The following is a 21,148-nucleotide window of genomic DNA, read 5'->3' as shown; positions in this document are numbered from 1 at the left end:
AGGCTTTTCAGGCTGCGACTATCACAAAAACAGCCTGCGAAAGTCTGGAGGGATTTAAATCTATAATGCAGAGTGGGTCCTCTACCACAGAGTCTGCCATGTTGTTCTACAGTAACCCAGAAAGGACAAACCACACAGTAGCTCTAGATAGGGCCATTCCCATTTTTGCTTTTCTGCATTTTTCTGTTGGCCACCCTTGTTCTCCTACATGCTTAGCACGTAGAAGAAGTGTCAGTTGTGCAACCTCATCGCTTAACGGCAATAAAAATCCTACACACTGGACCTGTGATTTTATTTTTCATTTTTTTATTTTTTGCGGGGCAGCTTTAATGTTTAACCTGCACCAGCAAAAATGACTGCAGCATTGAGCAGCAAACACACAAAACTGAGAGGGAGTGGGAAAGATTCAGCAGTTTACAAGCTAAAACAAAATTAAACTAAACTTAATCTGACACAGTAAAACTTACAGTGAAATCATATTTATGTATTGATGTAATTCAATGTGCAGTTCAGCTGAAAGTAAATATGGTTTTAGGGGGATTAAAATGTCAAGGGAAGCAACAAATCAGGGACAACATCTATTCCAGTTCTCTTAGGTATACAGGAACACTTAAGCTAGATGTCAGGATTCTCTGCCAATGTAAAGACAGGCAGGAAAAACGACCTATTATCACTGATATCAACCGTATTTGTCAAATGCTGAGTCACAAATTTCAGATAGCAGTGCTTATCATATGATGGATGTAGTGTTTTAGAGTCAAACTATTCACCCTGAGCAGCTTCAGCACGTGTTTGGTAATACTATAGTATGGAGATAAATTCTTCCAGACTTGCTTTGCGACAGACATTCCAGCTGAATAAGGTAACCAAGAGGCTGTTTTTCTCCTTTAGTTCAGAATTCAAAACTATTACCTCAACTGCTTCGAAAGTGTGACTCATGCAGAGACTTATGTAGAAACACACACTGATTTAACCTCTGATTACACTGGCATTCACTTTCAGCACTTCATGCATTACCTCATATACACATGGAACCATGTTTCAGTGCACATGCACACTCACTCACATGCACACACACAGTCGATACAAATTCCACAAGAATTAAAACATTGGAAAGCACAGACACAACAGTAACAAAATATATCACAAATACTTCAATGCCAGTTTTTCATCTTCTTGCTCAAATACAGTTGATTTACTTGAATAAGTTTGAATAGGTTATCATTTGATTTTACTGAGTTCAGTCAGTTCAGTTTAGATCTTTAGTGTCCCACAAGAGGACACTCTTTTTAGCAAACAGGGAGACTATAGAAGGCATTAAAAGTTTGAATTACACACACACACACACAATAGAAAATACAATAAAAGGCCAAAGTGTATGAGCAAGAAGCAGTTAAACTTGAATTAAGTTTGTTTACTGCACGTGAAATACTGTTTAAAAAACGTAAACGCTTGCTCCTAACTTTTGAAGACCTGTATGTCAGATTTTAAAAAACAATTGATAAGTGGATTCCTTATCAGTTTTGCCTTTCATGTGACTAGGGCTGGGTATCGTTTGGGTATTTTCTGATTCTGTTGCAAAAACTTTACTTTTAAAACAGTACCGGTGCCTAAATAGTGCCTGAACCGAAACTAAAAAAAGTGCAAATTCAAGAATGGCTGAATGGACTCAGCAGCCAGACATTTTTCTATTATCTATTAAGGAGTAGCTTAAACTGTCACTTCAATGAGAATAGTTGGTCCACCTTAACAGTCCAAGTTAAGGGAGACTAACTTTGCTCACTAATTTCAAGACTAACCTCCTTCACTTTAATCAGCAGGAGGCAGGCAAGACACTTTGTTTTGGGTCTTGAGGAGTTGCAGCATTTATTCACTGACAAATAGCCTAAACTACACACACATTGCACTGCTAGGTTTCACTTCATTCTCTTTGCTCCAGACGCGGCAGCCTCTCTGTCATGCATCACCCTCAAACTCACACTCTCTCGGCCACACACTCGCTACACACGCAATCAGTCATCGAAATGAGGCAGCAGAACCTGTTTTGTGATTCGGACCAGTAGGTGCCGGTTGTAAACTGGTGCCACATTGGCACTGGGTTCTGGCACCGAACCCTACATGTGACTTGGCCAATGATTTTACTGGCCACTTTTTGCATGTTAGCATGCTAATATTTGCTGATTAGAACTAAGTACAGCTGGGGCTGCTGGGAATGGTGTTAGTTTTGCAGATGTTTCATCATAAACCAAAATATCGGAAAAATAAAAATTCTGACCTGATGATGGCACTAAAGTGAAAGCGAAGAGGTTACCCAGAGTTATTACAAACCATTCTGATATGACATGAATGTTTGTACCAAATGTCAAGGCTATCTATCCAACAGATGTTAAGACAATTCCCTTTGAATCATGAAGCTAATGTCATGGTGGCATGAGATGAAGTCAGGGGGTGACCAACGTAAAGATACATCCTCCAGGAACCATGAATGTTTGTACCACATTTTGTGCCAATCTGTCATGTTGAGATATTTCACTGAGACGTCACAGGAGTTTGAAAGCAAGTGAGATATCTGTACTAAATGTCATAACATACAATAGTTGTTGAGATACTTTAGTCTGGACCAAAGTGGTTGTCCTACCAACAACTTTCCACTCCTTGCCCTTTAAAGGTATCCTGCAGAGTTTTTGACCTCTAGAAGCTTAATGTAGCAGTTTTTAATTGGTTGTTCTCCATTTTGTTTGTCTCTTAAATGCGCATGTGTATGTGAATGATGAAAAACTAATTCCTGCCAATGGTTTCACTCTGTTACAATGGTCCACAGGTGGTGGTAATGTGACTAGAAATGCAGGAATAAGCAATAAGCCAGGGGCAGGGAAAAGGCAGCTAGAAAACATGGATGTAAACCATGCTGGGTTTAAAACATAAAAAACGCTTTCGGAAATGTTTTATGGGGGAAGCAAACACATTTGTTCAGACATCAAGAATACACACAATGCAAACAAGAAAACTCAATGGGTGTTAGACAGTGATCATCACACTGTTATTATTACCATACTCAGACCCAAAACCAGAGATGTAATCTGGATCAGAAGTTGACAAAAATACTAATTTTTGGTGTTTATTAGGCTTGGGTGATATCTTGGACAGTGCACCGCTTGCCTGATAACAGACAGAATTGTCAACCCGTTACACTGCGTTTTCATCTTCAGTCTGACTTTGCGTCTACTGGTTTCCATGGGGGAGAGAGATTTGATTTTCCCAAACCAATTACTAGAGACCCACATATCCACCAAGATCTGAGGTTATTTTAAGCCCACTTTGGGTCCGCACCATTAGCATGCTGGCATACACCTGCGGTGTGCTGAGTACGCAGAGTCTGCACGCATTTGACAATTACTGTAGTTGGCAGAGACACTGAATCCGCCAATGAATTGCAGAAGCAAGAGTGGCGCTTACATTACCTTGACCACATGGCCCATACAAACACAAACAAGTAAAGGGAGATTGATAAGACAGAGAACTGATGAATGTCATTCAGGCTTACATAAAATCATAATGTCAACATTACTGTCCATGCAGGCAATCATTCATCAGCTAGTACAACTACCATGGCCTTTGCCCTGTAGGCTGACATTGAAGTTTGTTTTGTCAGCTGATAATTACGTGATTGCTGCCGCTGGCTGATAGATTACACTCCACTACAACAGCTTTCCTGGCCCTCGCCATTACATGTTAAGCAGTGCACCTGCGCACTGAAATGGAGCAGACCCACTGATGCATAGTGATTCATATACTTGTTAAAGCGAGATTTGAGAGCAGAGCAGAGCAAGACAAAAACAAACTATGATGTCAGCTGATACTGAAAAAACATGTCGACTTAGAAGAGCCTTGATAGCAGCATCTATCTTGCCTATAGCGTCCGTCATTGTAGTCATTGCTCCTAGTTAGTTCCAGCGCACCATTTCAAAATGCTTGACAACGGTGTTAGTCCCGCCCATGGCACCAGTGGCACTCATTGGTTGTTTTTTTATTTTAACACAGAAACTGCTGGTTCATATCACATTGCCCGACCATAATCAGTCAACCCGAACTTAGTGGAAAGGGCGGATGCAAAGGTCTAGACCCAGGCAAGTACACCAGGGTATTTAGAATACCAAAGGTATGATTGTCAGTACCGTCAACAATACAAATGCTCCTTTTTTTAAAAAAAAAAAAAAAACGAATATAGTGATGCTGTATTGAGATGATGCAGCACATAGCGCACACCACAAGAGGTCAATATCTACTGGTGGAACAGGCAGCTGAGCTTTAGAAGATGGCAGCTGTGAGTGGTGGGGATAACATTACAGGAATAAGGCCCACCAGTATCGGCAGAGAGAGACAACCAGGGAAAAACAGTGGTAGAGCCAGCATATTTTCACATTTGAATTAAGGGTTTATTTCAAACAAACCAGAGCTGGTGGATTGCTGTAACTATGAAAAAAAACTAATCAAGACAGTTTTGGTGTGTGTGTTTTGAAGTGTGTTTTACAGATGAGTTAACAAGGCAGTTAAGCTAGTCTTAGTTCAGGGAAAGAGAGAAACTTGAATTCAGAAGGTGTACAGTTGTATCTTTCTGTTAAATAAGGAAAATGAGTACGAGAAAGGTAAATGTATGAAAAAATAGATACTACCCAAGCATAGTGTTTATGTTGATTAGAATACACCAGGTCTTTATATTACACATGGAAAAAACTGGTACAATTTTAGTAGTAGTGTGAGTCAGAAAGAGACAGAAAGACAGAGAGGCAACAATGCTGACAGAAAATGTAAATGGACAGACAGAATGGAAGCCTGGCAGACAGTCACACGAGCCACTAATAAGAGACACGATAGACTAGCACGAGCAGTCTGGCCTTCCTTCCTGTGTTGCAGTGATTTTCTACAGTCTGAATGAAGTCAGAAGAAAATGATGTACACATACACACAGCACAGCACTCCATCATCGCCCCCACTGATCAGAGGCTATTGTTCGTCCTGGTGGAGCCAGAAGACAGAACGAGACCTCTCCAGTCAACTGGGTTAATCAGCGAGTTAGCACGCTGCCGTCTCTCATATGGGACACCATATGCATGGGTGGACATTTTAACAAGACGCACTGGGGTGACCACCACATGTCTCCATCTGTGACTCTGTGACACTGACTCAATGAGTGTGTACTGCAAGCAAGTAAAAACTATTTGAGTATTCATGTGTCCCAAGAAGACTTCCCAAGACACCCCTCTCCTCCTGTATTGTCCTACCCCCTTTCCACTGAGCATGTTCCCTCTTCATAAGGCAGCTATTCATCATCTTTCTTGGCTAAACAAAGCTAGCAAGGGCTGACTGACCTTTGACCTCTCTTTACATCTCCTCTTCCCCTCTGCCTGACCTCTTTCCTCCACACCCTGCCCTCGTCTACTTCAAACTTTACCCACCTCCAGCTGTAAATCCAACTCCACTTCCTCCACTTCTCCTGTTCGTCCACCTTTTCCCGAAACCCCCATTCTCTCTCACATCATCCCTCTTTCTCCGTCCTCTCATGCTGTAATGTGACTATAAAGCACACAAATAGCTTCTCAACAAGTTTGTGCTGAAGGTGCGTGGGAAAGACGCAGAGAGGTTGTCACTTTGAAGTAGAAAAAAATAAATGAAATCCGGATCAATGTGCAACCACAGTGCTTCGTCTGATGATGTATGATCCGGTTTACAGGAGTGTCTTTGTCAAAACACTCCACCAACACACACATACAAACACACAGCTGGGTGGAGACAGGAAGACTTCCACAGAAGGGGATGCAGAGAGAAAAAGACTGTTTGGATTGAAACTAGTCAGGCCAAATGCTGGCAACTCACTCATGCTTTTAATTTAGTGTTAAAATACTTCAGCTTGCAAAGTCTATTCTTTGTCTGTACAAACTGTGAGGGGCTCTCTAGTGATTTGGTATCACACTTCCATAAAGCTTTTAGACTCACAGTAGATTTTTAAAAAGAATTATGTAAATCAAAGCAGTGCAGGCTGAGATATCCTGATTTTTGGTCCACTGGATCCTAAACTTTGGATTTTGGATGTTGTCAGTGTTGTCTCTTCCTGGATTTAAAGGCTGCATTACAGTAATGTAGTTTTCTGAACCTACCAGACTGTTCTAGCTGTTCTACTATTTGCCCACTTAAGCATTATATTCACAATACTGATAATCAATTATCAAAGTGTATAAATATCTTATGATATTGCCACAATATTGATATTGAAGTATCTGGTCAAAAATATCATGACATATGATTTCCTCCATATTGCCCAGCCCTAACATATTCACTGAACTTCATGTGTAAAACTGGTGCAGTGCCACCTCTACTAAATAAGATAACACTGGAGGATAGGAAGAGCAGATGGGAGACAGAGGGCTTATGACACATGACATAAACTAGATGTCAAAAATAAATGGCGACTCAACTCACTCTGGTATCACTGTTTCATTGTCTCTGCCCTGTGTGTCATTTTTATAAGTAATAAAAATGAAATGTTGAACAGACACAGAAAGAGACTGCTTTCCTGAACATTTCATGAGCTTATTAAATGTCACTAAGAACCATATTTACCACGCCTGTGTTTTGCACCATAGTTCCAGCATAAGGTAAAATGTCACTTCAGTAAATCATTCTGACTCCAGGCTGAATTTACATGGGCCTACTATACAGCTGAAACAAGCACTGAAAACACCACAGGTACAAAATCAGACAAGAAACTGTTTACCTCACCACCCAGGAGCCAAATGCATGTCAAGTAAAACCTATGAGTCATTAGCTATACAATGAAGTGACTGAATTATTCGTCCCACCCTAAACAAGAATTGGCAAGATGAAGTTATGAGTGAGAAACACAGCTGAAAGAACAAAAGAAGGATTCACCAAAGGCTTTGTTACAATAAACATATACGCCTACACTACAATTTGCTGCTGATCCCCATATTTATCCCTTATGACTCCATCACATCTGATACTAATAAGCTTTACCTGTGCAAGTCTCAACATTGTGCATATCTGTATTATTCCATTTTAAGCCCTATTTGCACAGGACTAGTGTTACCCGGGGACATGTAATAACTTTCAATAATTGCAGAGGTTGCCTATGATCTTAATCCTGTGCAAATCTGCTATATCTGTAATTTGTCAAGAAAATTCCACTGCAAATGACCTAACACAGAGGTCATGTGATAATACTAGTCCCTTGCAAATCAGCATCTCTGCGATTTAAGTTCATATTTAGTTTTTTTGTGTTTTCATGCCTCTTTTCAGCCTCCTTCTCAGCTGAGAATTATCGAGGCTACATTGGGAATTATTAATAAAAGTTTTGACAGCATTTTGGGTGCAGGAGGCTCATCTGACTACCCATGGAGACCTGTTCACAGAAAGAGCAAGCTTAAATCTATTGGAAAAGAGAAATCTTTAAAGCTGGAGATAGATGACATGACAATGTGTGGCAGAACTGCTTCTGTTTGTTTAACCAACATAAAAAAATTTAATTTAAAAACACATCAATGTGTCGAAAGAACATCGGCATTGGCCGATATACGCCTCGTTGACTGTCATGGGCATGTCAGCAAAAAGGATGACATTCACTGATGGCAGTGGCCGATATTTTTCTGTTGTGTCACATCAATTTTGTACAGGCTAAAAAGCAGGGCTCAAAACTAACAGCCAGGAAAGGGCACACTAAACTCACGATCTGCACGTCAGAGGACACATTCTTTTGTTTCTCTGCTAATGCTACACTGTAGAGCTAGTTAACATTAGCTACTACCAGCCTATGGCCACAACTAAAAACTCACGGAGGTTGCACTGAGTTAAACTATGATGCCTTCATATTCTCTTCAGTACAAATGAGCACTGGGCAAAGGTAAATTAAAACATTCTTATAATTTGTTCAATGTAACCTTGTACGATGTAGTTTTAGGCAAGAAACACGAATAAATACAGTTGTTGTCATTGCACAGCAATAGTAGATAGTAGAGAGGGAATAATGATATATTTGATATAGTAAAAGGCTTTTGAAGCAGTTATTTATGGCTGTTTCATAAATTTGTATGATTAAATTTGTGCTTGTTAAAAGGTTGTGTATCCAAGGGCTTAATTACTGTAAAACTGTTCAGTTATTTTTTTTTAGTGTAGATCTATTTGTTTCCCTGGCAGAAAAGAGGGAATAAATAGTAACAAAACAAAACAAACAACAACATAAAAACATTAGTACCAGTATTGGCTATCGGACAGATTATTTTAAATGTCGTATCGGTATTTCAGAATCGGTGCATCCCTACTGTACTTTAAATGACCATGTGCTTCCTATCTGGGGGATAATGTCAGTAAATTCAAGTAAAAAACAGACTTTTCTTATCTCATGCAAATGTGCCACAAAAAAAACAGACGTGGGGGGTAATTTCTAAACCACAAGAGGTCCCCTGATAATATTAGTCCCTTCTAAATAGGGCTTTGGATACCTAGCATTCAGCCTTAATTTGTCATGTGCATTATTCAACTTCAGATAGGAAAATACTCCCAGCTCCCAGTGGCACCACACATTTAATGTTCTTATGCTCTAACCTATACATTGTTTATGATTTTCGTGGGTTAACATCTGTGTTATTGAGAGGTGAGAAATTACCATCTCTACTACAGAGCATTACACTGTTGGCTTAATGTTTAGGAAAGCTCTTGGAGCAAATTCCCAGATAAGTCATCCAGACAGTTGTGCAGTGACTTCTTGATCAACTCTTAAGGACAAACAGAGATCAGATAAAAATGACTCAAGTAAGATTAAGTCTGGTTCCAATTAAGGTTTTTAACCAACTTCTCCTGAATGACAAGTTGCAATACATTCAGTTGAAGAAGGAAGTGTCTGTGAATCCCCTAATTGTAAGCAGACCACTACAGAACAAGTGCAACAGGCAACAATTCACAGCTAAATACCAGAAAGAAGAGAGCTTTCCTTTTTTTTCAATCTTTCCTTCCGCTCCCCGCTTCCCACTAACCAAATGGCCTTACAATGAACAGTCACCTGCTTTTCATTTGGGAGAAAAATGCACCCCAGGCATTCCAGTCTCTCCTTCCTCCCCCCCTGCTCACCCCTCTCTAACTCCACTCTCACATGCATTTCATCTCAGTGAGGTGGATCCCAGGGAGGAAATTACTCAGTCATCCAGAAGTGAAGGGGGAAAAAAATCCCCACTTTTTCACAGACCATCAGCATCACTGAGAAAGTAACACAGAGTGGTCATCTTGTCTTGGTTGTCAAGATCTGGTACAGATTCAACTGAGTAGAGCATGGGCTGACACAGGAAGATTTTTTTATGTGTGGAGGTAATGAAGACATCTAGCAAAAACTTGTTTTTTTGGTAATGGTATTCCTCAATTTTCATGCAGATAAAACCTATGTAGCACAGTGTTGGCTCTAATTCTCTTAATTAGCAACTTGAAATTACCTGTAGGTGTGAATGTGAGTGTAAATGGTTGTCTGTCTCTATGTGTCAGCCCCATGAATGACTGGCAACATGGCCAGGGCTGTACTTTACTCTTGCCCAATGTCAGCTGGGATTGACTCCAGTTTTGTTTTCACATTTTCGTTTTTAGCCATGTTAGTGGCAGGGCTCTATAATGGCAATGTCAACTGTACAGTGGATTCTTTGCTTTGAAATTTGGTACAAACATTCTGACATTCATGGTCCCCACAGGTGAACTGTAATACTTTAAGTGGACCCTTGAGTCTTTCTATAGCACCATCATCATGTTAAAGTTTGTCCAATACTTTAACATTTAACATTTCCATCAGCCTCAGCTGTAGGCCAACATTGCCCATCTATCCATCCATCCATTTTTATCTGCTCATTCAGAGCCGAGTTGTGGGGGCAGCAGGCTGAGCCAGGTACTCCAGACATCCCTCTCCCCAGCAATGCTTTGCAGCTCCTCCTGGGGGATACTGAGGCGTTCCCAGGCAAGAGATAAGATATATATATAGGGGCATCCGTAGCGTAGTGGATAGTGCCGGTGCCCCATGAACAGAGGCATTGCCTCGTTGCAGCGGTCGCAGGCCAAACTTGAACCTGCGACCGCTGCAACGAGGCAATGCCTCTGTTCATGGGGCACCGGCACTACCGCAGGCTCAAGTCTGGCCTGCGACCCTTTGCTGCGTGTCAGTCCCCACTCTCTCTCTCTGTCTCCCCATTTCACACACTGTCCTATCAATTAAAGGCAAAAAGCCCAGAAAAATAATTTTAAAAAAAAGAAAAAAAGGGAGATAAGATATATAATCCCTCCAGCGTGTTCTGGGTCTGCCCAGTGGCCTGCTACCAGTTGCACATGCCCAGGAGTTATTCCCATCAACTGGAACTGGCCCCTTTCGACACAAAGGAGCAATAGCTCTACTCCTAGCTCCCTCTGGACATCTCAGCTCCTCACCCTATCTCTAAGGCTAAACAAAGCCACCCTTCAGTGGAAACTCATTTCGGCTGCTTGTATCCACAATGTCATTCTTTCGGTCTCTACATAAAGCTCATGACCATAGGTGAGGGCTGGGACATAAATGGAACACAAATCCAAAGCTTTGCCGTCTGACTCAGAACCCTCCTGACCACGATGATCTGGTGAAATGCCCGCATCATTGCTGATGATGCGCCAAACTGCCTGTCCATCTCACAGTCTATTTTACCTTACATGTGAGCAAGACCCCAAGATGTGTGAACTCCTTTGCTTGGGGCAGTAACTCACTCTCAACTCAGAGGGGACAATCCACTATTTTCTGAAAGAGAATCATGGCCTCAGACTTGGAGGTATTGACTCTCATCCCAACTACTTCACACTCAGCTGCAAACCGCCCAGTGCATGCTGGAGATCACAGTGTGATGAAGCCAACAGAACCACATCATCAGCAAAAAAAGAGATGCAATTCTGAGTTCCCTAAACCGAAAACCTTGCTCCTCCCAGCTTTGCCTTGCAATCCTGTCCATGAATATCAAAAAGAGGCCTACAGTGTGTCTAGTGCTAATTTGTATTAGGATGCTAACATGGTATCACATCAGATGGTGACAATGGTAAACACCTGCTAAATATCAGCATGCTAATGTTGCAATCGTGACATGCTGGCAGTAGCATTTAGCTCAAAGCACTGCTCTGCCTAACTACAGCCTCATAGAAATGCTAGCATGGCCAAGGACTCTTGCTTAACTTCTAATACAAAAAATGGAGACTGCAATTACTCCTGTCCATCTGACACGTATTGCAAATAAATATATGGAAACAAAAAGTTTGGATTCTCAATTTCATCTCACCTCTAACTGGTAAGAATGACTAAAGCAGGGAAGCTCAGAGTTTTGATGACTGATTGCCAATTTAGGGACCCAGCATATGATTGTGGGCCACACTGGAAAAGTGCAGTTGCAAGCTGTCCACCAAAATCGCAAACTCTAGCCAACAGTACTAGCTCTGATGACAGGACGTCATCCCCTTGACATTTGTGAGGTGCAGTTAGTTGCCATGCAACCTGTAGCTTTCAAGACGTTGTCATCCAAATCCTGACAGATGCTTGTTAGGGGGACCCAGTTTGATCCAGAGACCTACTAGATTATTACATGTAAGTACTGAAAGTGAAATGGACTGTGGATGATTAAAATATAAAGCATGCATTTCATGTCATGTTTAGGGGCTGCACAAACGCAGCAGTGGGCTAATGGCAGCGCCAATAGTTTCCTCAAGAAACAGCTTTTTATTCTACTGACAAAAATATTGGTATGACAAATGGTTTTATGTTATGTTATGTTGTGTTATGTAGCTACACAAGCATTCTGTTAACTTTGTTTATTAGCCTAGAACACATGTCTAAGTCTGGTTTGCACTGCAAATACTTTACCACTTACTTCTCAAGACACTCCCAGATAACCTGCACACACATTCTCAAACATTTACAAGCCAGAAAACTTGCCTTGAATGAAAGTCTGAAAATATTCAATGAAACGTGAAAAATGGATTGAAAGCGTAAGAATGAGTTAATACTGTAGAATTAATACTTATTAATTCATTTTTAAATCATTTAGAATGACTCTGTCTCCTTCCATTTTTAAATCCTGAAGTACTTAAATGAACCCAAGGAAAAAAAAGAAAGACTGTCCATGTGGTTTTATGAGGTGATTTTATCAGACAAAGCACCTCAGGCATCTCAGAAAAAAATAAACAAAATAAAAAAAGTTAGCAAAGTAAATGAAAAAAAAATGGTATAATGCCAAAGCAAATTACATGCGGCTTGTAAAAATTCCAAAGTGATTTTGTGATTTGTTTTGTTCAAGGATGTATCCAGGTATACAGGGTTAGTCTCTGAATCTCTTTATCTCCACGAAACTGCATGAAACAAAGAAGTCTTATCAAGCCACATTACTCAAAGATAAAGACAAAGTTCCGAATGCATAGAGTAAAGGAAGAGGAAATAACATCCATACACTTTCTTTTAATCATGTATAGGGGAATATACTGCCATATTTGACTTTAATCTCTTGATTCGTCCAGCAGTGCTTATAACTGATATGTTCACTTCTTCTTCTTTACCATTGTATGACTTCTCTTATTTAGTTTCTTGTCTGTTGTTTTGAATTTGTGTCTCCAAGTAATCTCTGACTATGAATGAAAAAATAAACTTGTTATTATTGTTGTGACACAATTAGATTGTGATTTCCTGGCCTGGATTTTGGTTTGTGTTTTGATATCTTAGGACAAATCCATATTAAGCAACTCATAAAAGTTCTGTTTCATTTGTTTTCAGTTGAAATCTCTAAATGGCTCGAGATAAGCTTTCTGTTTTAAGAAAACTAAGCAGCCTATAAAAACAAATGATACATGTGGAACAAAGATGGCTGAAAGTCCCACATGAAAGCAAGCAGGATGGCCGTTGCCAATAACATTGATTCGGTGGGATAAAACAGGTTTAATCAAAGACAGCCAAAGTTCATCATAAGAGCAAACTGCCAAGGGAAAACAGCACGTGTTCCATATCGTGCTGGGTTGGCAGACACTGAGGCACTTGGATGAGAGCGATGAAACTAAAACCATAACCTAAAATGTTCTTTGGGAAGGATGGGGATGACATGTTTTGGGATTTTGTTCTTATGATTAGATCTCATCATTTCCTGTAGAGTGCTTCCTTTGGTCTTCCAAACTAGTTTAAGATCTCTGGGCTGTTTCCTAAAATACTTCAAATAAGAAAACTTCAAATAAATCCAACAAATGACTTGTGGCACTCACAAAACAGACCAAGTCACTTTCTTAGTATAAATCAGAAGCATGATCAAACCGAAAGAATCAAACGCAAATCCAAATCCCTCTGGAGAAATGCACAGGCAGCGCAGCAGGACGCTGTCAGCGCCACTTCCAATGAGCATTGTTTGGCCTCACACTTGAATGCATAGGTATCCACGGGAGGTCTCAGATCACATCCAGAGTTAGAGGTTATCATGGCATTAACAAGTTACGTGGGCCTCTTTAGTGAGGGTCCATGACTGGAGAAATGGTGCCAAGAAAGATCTCGATCTTCTCAAACAATCCAGACTCTACAGCTGGCACAGTCCAGAAATAAATACTGCTGTAACAGAGAAAGCACCTAGCTCTTATTCTTAATCTGTGCAGAGTGCGTCATCATGATCTCAGACCCCTTATATTTACTCACACAAATGCATACATGCTTACATGCTTGCAGATTTGGCATCAGCTTTAATAAAGTGACAAGTTTCCTGGGTTTGATCAGTAATATGTTGCTGTGGAAAAACAGCATCTTGTTAAAATATCTTTTACATAAGTTTAACTTGGCTGCTCTGTTCTGCTCTAGCAGTGAAGAAGCACAAGGTTTGAGTTTACATGTACATGTAAGGAATATTTTGGCTTATGACTGTTGTGCACATGAGATGTGAAGCAAAGCCTTATAAGGTGACTTACAAGGGGTTGACAAAAAAGAGATACTAAACCTTTAAAGCCACGCTACATAACCTTTACTGGACAGCAGCCACTGTGACCACAAATGGAAATTAACAACTTGTTATGTTTGCTTCCTGTTTTAATTTTGTAATGAAACACTGTTTTGTTTGTCTGTAGCTTGCTAAAACATATCCCAACAGTGGTACAAGTTGAAGGGAGTCAGACAAATTAGCAAAATGACTGTCTGTAATGTCAGTTACACAGGTTGGATTTCCATCCAAGTTAGGTTTGTTTGGCAATGTCCAATATGCTAATATGTAACACATCATTTGACCGATGAACGATACCAATATTGATATATTCACTTTTTTACCCACTAAATTGCAGTGATCACCAAGTCTCTTCTGTAGTGGAATTAACATCATATTATGCATGCATACTCTTATTGTGATGGCCCACAAGCAGATGGAGACATGAAATGAAGTACAATACTTTTCAATATATGTAATATTCATTCATTGTGCAAATTTAGAAAGAGCATGTTGGCCGATTCCGATATGTCATTTTAAAGCCAATATCAGCTGATACTGATGATGTGCCGATATTATTGTGCATTTCTAATCCAAATGGATTTCAGGAAATGAGCAAAAGAAATGCGAATTTATGCACTTTTCCATTCGCTACTGTTATACGAATAGCAGGAGTTGGTTTGTCAAGCAGTAGGTGGTGCAAATTCTCCAGACAGGTGCCACAGCAGAGAATGAGATGACATAATTAAAAGAGCACCAGTCGAACCTCAAACAGAGGAAAACAATGGCTGTATAATAACGGAGAGCACACTGAACAGTGGAAATAGAGAATTTTGAATAGCAATTTTTGGAGCTTCCACGTTTCTTTTATGCAGAAACTGAAAATGCTAATAAAAAGAAGTAAATGAAAAAACACCTGCCAAAAGATCTATTAAATAAGATTGCTACAAAAAGCTAACATTAGCAACGATACCATGGTATCATCACATCATGAGTTTTGAATTGAGCGAGGGTGTGTTTTTGTGCTTATAAATTCAACTTCTAATTTGTACAAGGAAGGTTGTGTTATTTCTTCTTTTAAAAGTTACACAGTCTCATTTAATGCCGAAATCTATCATAACCTGTAAATGGACCCATTTTCAAAAATATGCCCTTAAAACACATTTTCCAAACATTGTCTGGCCCCTATTGACAAAGAAGACAGCTCATAGCTTGTGTCTCATAGACACAAGTGATAGGATTATCTAGTACAGAAACAAATTTGACAGTGACAGTAGTAGTAGGCCAGAAAACAGAAATCAACAGCAAGAGTCGGCAGTCATGACAACTCAAACTGAATGATGTATTGTAAGATTTGGGAGGAGGGCTGGCAAGTTTTCATATTATATGACTGCTAATAACTGCTAAATAACAGCAATAACACCGTAAGGGAGCTCTGATGACCACCTGCTCTAGGTGGAACAATGGTTTTATGTTCCTGCCTGAACCTACGATAAAATCTAAATTTCGTTTACACCTCCTGGATTAGGATAATGTATGGTTTCTGCATGTCTCTCTAAGACAATTTCTGTAGTAAACACTAATGATGTTTGTGTTATCAAAATCATTGTATCAATAACATTATCATCGACTGCGTAACAGACTTGCAGGGGACTTGTTTTGTTCCAGTACTGAGGGGGGCCCAGGCCCCACATTGAGCTTCCTGTTAGCTGTCCAATCCTAACTACTACCAGGTCCAAACACCTCCCCACACGCTAGAGTAAAGTCTGCAGTCAGTCCCCACAGATGTTTCACTTCTCTAACAGTGGCCTCTGACCTTTCCTCTGAAGGGTCTAACAGGCATTTCCTTGAGTAATGTCACCTGTATAAATTTATTGCCCACAAAGACAAATTTAAATACAGCGCTGAATTCAGGGAGGCTGAAAAAAAGTACAGAATATGTTGTAGAACATGTTTTTAACATGTTCATCTCAGGATATAAGGACTTCACATTACATCACAACTAATAAATTATGAGAAAGTCTACCCACAAAATCTACACAAATCAAGATAAAATTAATAAAATCAAAATAAATTTAGACTTAATTTAGTAACCATGCATTAGGGGTGCCTGATATTACAGATCAGTTTTTTTGGTTATTGTTTTATGTTTGTTTTTGTCATTTTAAAAGCGATTGAAAAAAACACTTGTGGCCCCTTCATGCTGAAGAGCTGCACAGTCCAAAGGTGTTGAACACAACAATAGGTCTGAAGGTGGTGCCAAAGAACAGGGCATTGGGAAAAATCAATAGGGTTCATTCTTTTTAGGACCAGAAATGTGAAATCTGTCCAAATTGTATGATTTCTTGTCTTCCAGAGTTAACACTTGGAGCTGGAGCTGGCAAGTTAATGAGGAGAAACGAAAAGACTGTTGAAACGGAAAGAGACTATCCCATAGGATCCATCCCTGGCAGAGTTCATGGAAATCTGATCATTAGTTATCAAGAGAGGTTGATATGAACCAAAGTGTTGGTCAAAGGTCACGTTGACCAGAGATGAGTTCTGGACATAAGGTGAAGGGGTCACCAAAATCATCAGCAATCAATTGCTGGGTAGTCAGTGGCAATTGTTTTGTTTTTTAATGCAACAGAAACTAACCAGGATCCATCTAGATCACAGTCTTACTTCAGTGTCATCAGCATCAAAAGGTAAAAAAGAAAAAAAAAACAGCCCAAAAAATATAGTGCATTAAATTCTGCCTCCTTACTGCTGATCTGGCTAAAATGTGTCCTAATGATGTCATGTCCCACCTCCAATTAAATTAAATCATGGGATGAACATAACATGGGACATAACCAGTAGTAAAAAAGGAAAAGTACTTTTGCTTTTTTGGAGGCCAAGCAGGTTGAAGGCCTTTGGAGACATAAGGAAACATTGCTCTAAATTAGACACAGAGGTTAGAGGGGGCCTGATGTCAGAGATGATACAGAGATGATATTACTAGATGTCAGAACAAAGGAAAATGATGACTGAGGTTCAGTCTTGCTCTTGTTTCAGATATGAGGGTGAAAAAAACTCTGCAAAATATACAATACATCAGACCACTGGCATCAGTGCTTTCCATGAAATTACTATATACCACTTAGATTTATTTCAGCTGCGGTAAAGTAGGAGTTGGGAGAAACTTATTTCAAAAATGAAAATGAGGATAAACTGACTTAAATATGGATATAAGTCAATATTCCAGGATAAGGGAGAGCAAACTGCACAAACTAAAACCCTGCCAAATTTCTGAATCCCAAAACTCCCTCCAGGGAAAACCAGAGGACCATGAGAGGTTTAAGGCCAATGTGCCCAGTGAAGCATGCACAATGCTGGGGGTCTCCTCAGGAACGAAAGGGATGGGTGGGAGGTGTTAAACAAAGCTCAACAACTCTCATAAATCAACTAAGCAAGGGGTTAAACTTCCCTTTTTGTTGTTCAAGATTTTTCAACCACGATCCAAAGAGCAACGCCAAGATGAAACAGCAAACATCCCCAGGATGGCAACAACAGGGTGAGTCCATCAAGATGAAAACAACTGCAGTGTAAAACATTGGGGCAACGTAAACCCAGATGTTACAATTACAGAAATGTTGCCGTATTTCAAAGGGGCCCCACATGTGGAACATTTTTCAACTCAAATCAGAGGTAATCTCAGGAACTCAGACGGGGGGAGAATCAAACTAGCAACAGACCAAGAAAGAAAACAGAGGGTGGAAAGTATAAGTGCAGGGGATGTGAGAAAAGAGCCAAAAATAAATAGGTAAAAATAATGGAAATAAGTCATGTTTAATCAGGAGAATGGACCGAGAACTCAGAACTCCTGATACTTTGTTTTCAAAAGCAGAAGATAGGAATCAGAGTGTGTTTGAAACAGCATCAACAGATTTATTGTTTGTCTATTTTTTAGTCAAGACAACAGAAGACCGATGACCTAACATTCCTGAGATGACAACATTTCCCAGAGCGATCCTTTGGACACCAAACTGAACCTAGATGCACTGAGTGTGCGTTAATGGATATTGATCATCCCGAGGAGTTCTTTGAACCCTGACAACTCTGAAGGTTTAGCCATGCATCAATATTTGTGAGGCAGCAATCTGAGGCAGTGTTTCCTACAACAGCACCTTGTTCGATTAGAGTCACCGCTTCCAACACCTTTACAACACCTTGGCGCACATCCTTTCAATTACACCTGTTTACTATAAAAAGTCACAATAGGCGGATGCATTCATAACATGCCATTCTTGAATGTCAACAGGATTTGCATGCCCTTTAAACTTTCTCTCAGCAACTGAAAGATAGAGGACGTTTGATTGGTTTTGCAGCCCTTTCAGAGAAACCTGATAAAACACTCCCTAAAACCCTTTTTTGGCTTTCATTAATTATTCACAGTGTTTGGTGGAGGAGCGGCAGTCTTTCGAAGGTCTTCTTTCAAGGCCTCTTGCGCCATCCGTGCTTACTTCGCCCTCCGATCTTGCCGGGAGCATCTTCTGTTCATTTCCTTTGTCCTTCAAGTTGTTCTTGTCATTTCCTATATTTCCCTGAGCATTTTCTCTCTGTTTCTCTGCTGGAAAAATCTCCCTTTATCCAGGACCATCCTGCTCTGAGAGGAGGAAACCCTCCCTATTTGAGGCCAGGCTAAGGAATAGATCTAGTTCATGGAGATGGTCTGTTTCCTGCATCTGTACTTACTCACTCTCACATGCTCATTCTCCCTGTACCCATCTCTCTCTTCTAGTCCTCTGTTGCCTCATAACAGCTTTTGCAGCTGTACTCACTTTCCCAGCTGCCCATGGAGTATGTCTGTATCCATACTACAAAAACCTGATCAGTCTAGACAGAAGTACAACAATATATCATCAGAAAGAAGAACTACCATTTGAGCAGCGAGCAGCTCTTCCTGATCTTAAGTGGTCTTGGAAGATCTTTTGGCAAAAGTTTGTGTTTTGATTGGAATGAGAAGCACATTCTCAGTGAAGGGTTAGAGGTATTCTCAACTAACTCTAATCCCAATCTGTTGAGATGTGCCCAAATTAAGGCTGTTTTAGGGCCAAACAAAGATCTGCTATTAATGCAGAGGCTAAGATTGAACCCGCCTCCTTAAGTGAGCTCGCTTTGTCATACAGTTCTCTGATGCAGTCAATCAGTGACCCAGAGCTTAGCTGGGGGGCTTTGAGATTCTTTTACGACCCCCCTTTCACCTCGCCTCCCGCTCCTCAAAAGAAAGAACGGTAATTAACTGATGAAGAGCTCTGTAAGATTATCCAGTCTCCTCGCCAAGGACTGCAGCTCTGTCAGTGGTGTGCAGTCATGTCCCAAAGGACCACTGCAGAATGGGGAAGGATGGATCTCAATGGTCTATTCAACTACTCTCCTCTTTCATCCCCTATTCAGCTGAAAAGGAGGAGAGCAGCATGCTATGTTGTATATTTGAGCCAGGAATGTTCTTTCATATCAGCACAAATTAGGAAAAGCACTCACAGTGTTTTAAGACAAATGTCGAAACCACAGTCACAATGCTTTTAACGTGGCCACGCACACATGAACACGGTTCTTCGCTGACCACATCACAGCTTAGAGGGCACACAAGTGCACAAACAACCCCTTACTGTGAGCGGGAATGCGCGGCAGATTGAATTATACAAGAGAAAGCAAAAATAGCTGTGTGTCCCAACCACCTAGAGCGAGACAGAGCAGGACACAGGGGGAGTGAGGGAGTGGGAAAGGGTGAGAAAGAGAGGCTGAGGGGAAGAGAGCAGGGGATTCATTTAATTCAACTCAGTGTCAGAGCAGACACGTTTTTACTCTGTGCGTGGAGCTGGAGAGAAAATACTAAATATGTTTCTCCAGGGAGAAAACAATACAGAGTTTGTCTCGCGCTCGCACACCCTCCCTTTCCCCTTCATAATATCTCTCTCATTCAAATGTGTCACCGTGCCAAGGCCCCCCACAGCCGGGGTCCCAACCCTCAACCCAACCCCCGACAAGCAGACCACCCAATAGAACCCTGGCTTGATTTGATCAGGTTTCTCAAATGATACTTGCCTGAAGTATCCACCCTCATATGAGCCAGCAGCTTCTCTCAAAGTGGTGCAAAATTGTAACAAAAGCATTGTGACTAATTGCATCATCAAGCTGAATCTGTCAGCCACTCAAATCACTCATGCACTACTGGCAAACTTATGATTCTACTATGACATTGATGTTTTTAGATTTGCATGGCCAGGTTGTGCACAGAGCTCTGCAAACAAGTCATAGAAGTGACTTAAGTTCTGTGCTGACAGTTACAAATCAATCATGATCCAGAGAAGCAATTCCAGTTGAAAAGTTATCTCACCCAGAACATGCAGGACAGACAGACCCAGGTGCGTGCAGGTCCTGCCAGAGCTGCTGGCAGGCTTAGAGAAACAGACGGCATGGTGACGGGCAGAGTGATGCTACTGCTGCTGCTGCTGTTGCTACAGACCAGTGGGCTCAGTGGGCTTCCTTAAGTATAATCCAGCCAGGAGAAGAGTTGCCCTATGCTGCACAGCCATGACCGCTCTGGACGTACACACTCTCTTTCACCTCTGGCTCCTGCTCTCTCTCCTTCTCCTTCACTGTCTGACTTGCTTTCTCCTTCTAGTGTCTCTCCTCTAAATTGGATCCTGACTGCCTCTCCTCTGTGCTCACTCTGGCTCTCTTCCCCTCTGCCGGGGAAAGTTTCACAAAGCTTTATTTTTTTGGGGGGGGGGGGGTTCAGGCTGCCCCCACTGCTCAACGGGAGCAAAGGGGGAGGGGGTGCTCTGCTTATTATCCATCTCTTTTGCCCCTCCTCTCTCTCTCATCCCATGTCTCCCTCCCTCTTTACCCCTCTAAGTCTCACCACTTTTAATTTCATTCATTCCTTGATCCCACCCCCTCCCCGTTCGTGCCCCTCAGCATCCGTCCCACTTCACCTCCCCCTCCCTCCATCTCTCTCTTGCACAGCTTCCCTGTGTATTTCTGTATTGAGCCCATTTTAATATTTTATAAACTCTGTCTCCCCCTGCATTCACCCATGTGATAAATGTCCACTGGCATTTCTCCTGATACTGAGAAATGCTTTACTGAATAAGTTTGGACATCAGAAAAGACGCCTGCTATTTAGATTG

At 41.0% G+C, this 21,148-nt stretch overlaps 1 protein-coding gene across 9 annotated transcripts in view; it reads right to left on the bottom strand.

Annotated features, from left to right (window-relative positions):
- The window catches only part of tns1b (tensin 1b), a 229,803-nt gene that overhangs the window by 160,626 nt on the left and 48,029 nt on the right, over positions 1-21,148 (bottom strand). Inside the window, exon 1 of one of the 9 annotated variants that reach the window (XM_050048050.1) lies at positions 20,353-20,704. The exons of the other annotated variants lie outside the window; for them this stretch is intronic. Within the exon in view, the coding sequence (XP_049904007.1) occupies positions 20,353-20,433 (81 nt within the window). The 5' untranslated portion in view covers positions 20,434-20,704. Of the gene's footprint in view, positions 1-20,352; positions 20,705-21,148 lie in introns of those variants that run through there. 9 annotated transcript variants of the gene reach the window in all.

This window comes from Epinephelus moara, chromosome 7 (genome assembly GCF_006386435.1).
Source record: "Epinephelus moara isolate mb chromosome 7, YSFRI_EMoa_1.0, whole genome shotgun sequence".
Classification (NCBI taxonomy): domain Eukaryota; kingdom Metazoa; phylum Chordata; class Actinopteri; order Perciformes; family Serranidae; genus Epinephelus; species Epinephelus moara.
The sequence above is the reverse complement of the archived record's forward strand: the minus strand, read 5'-3'. Positions and strand labels throughout refer to the sequence as shown.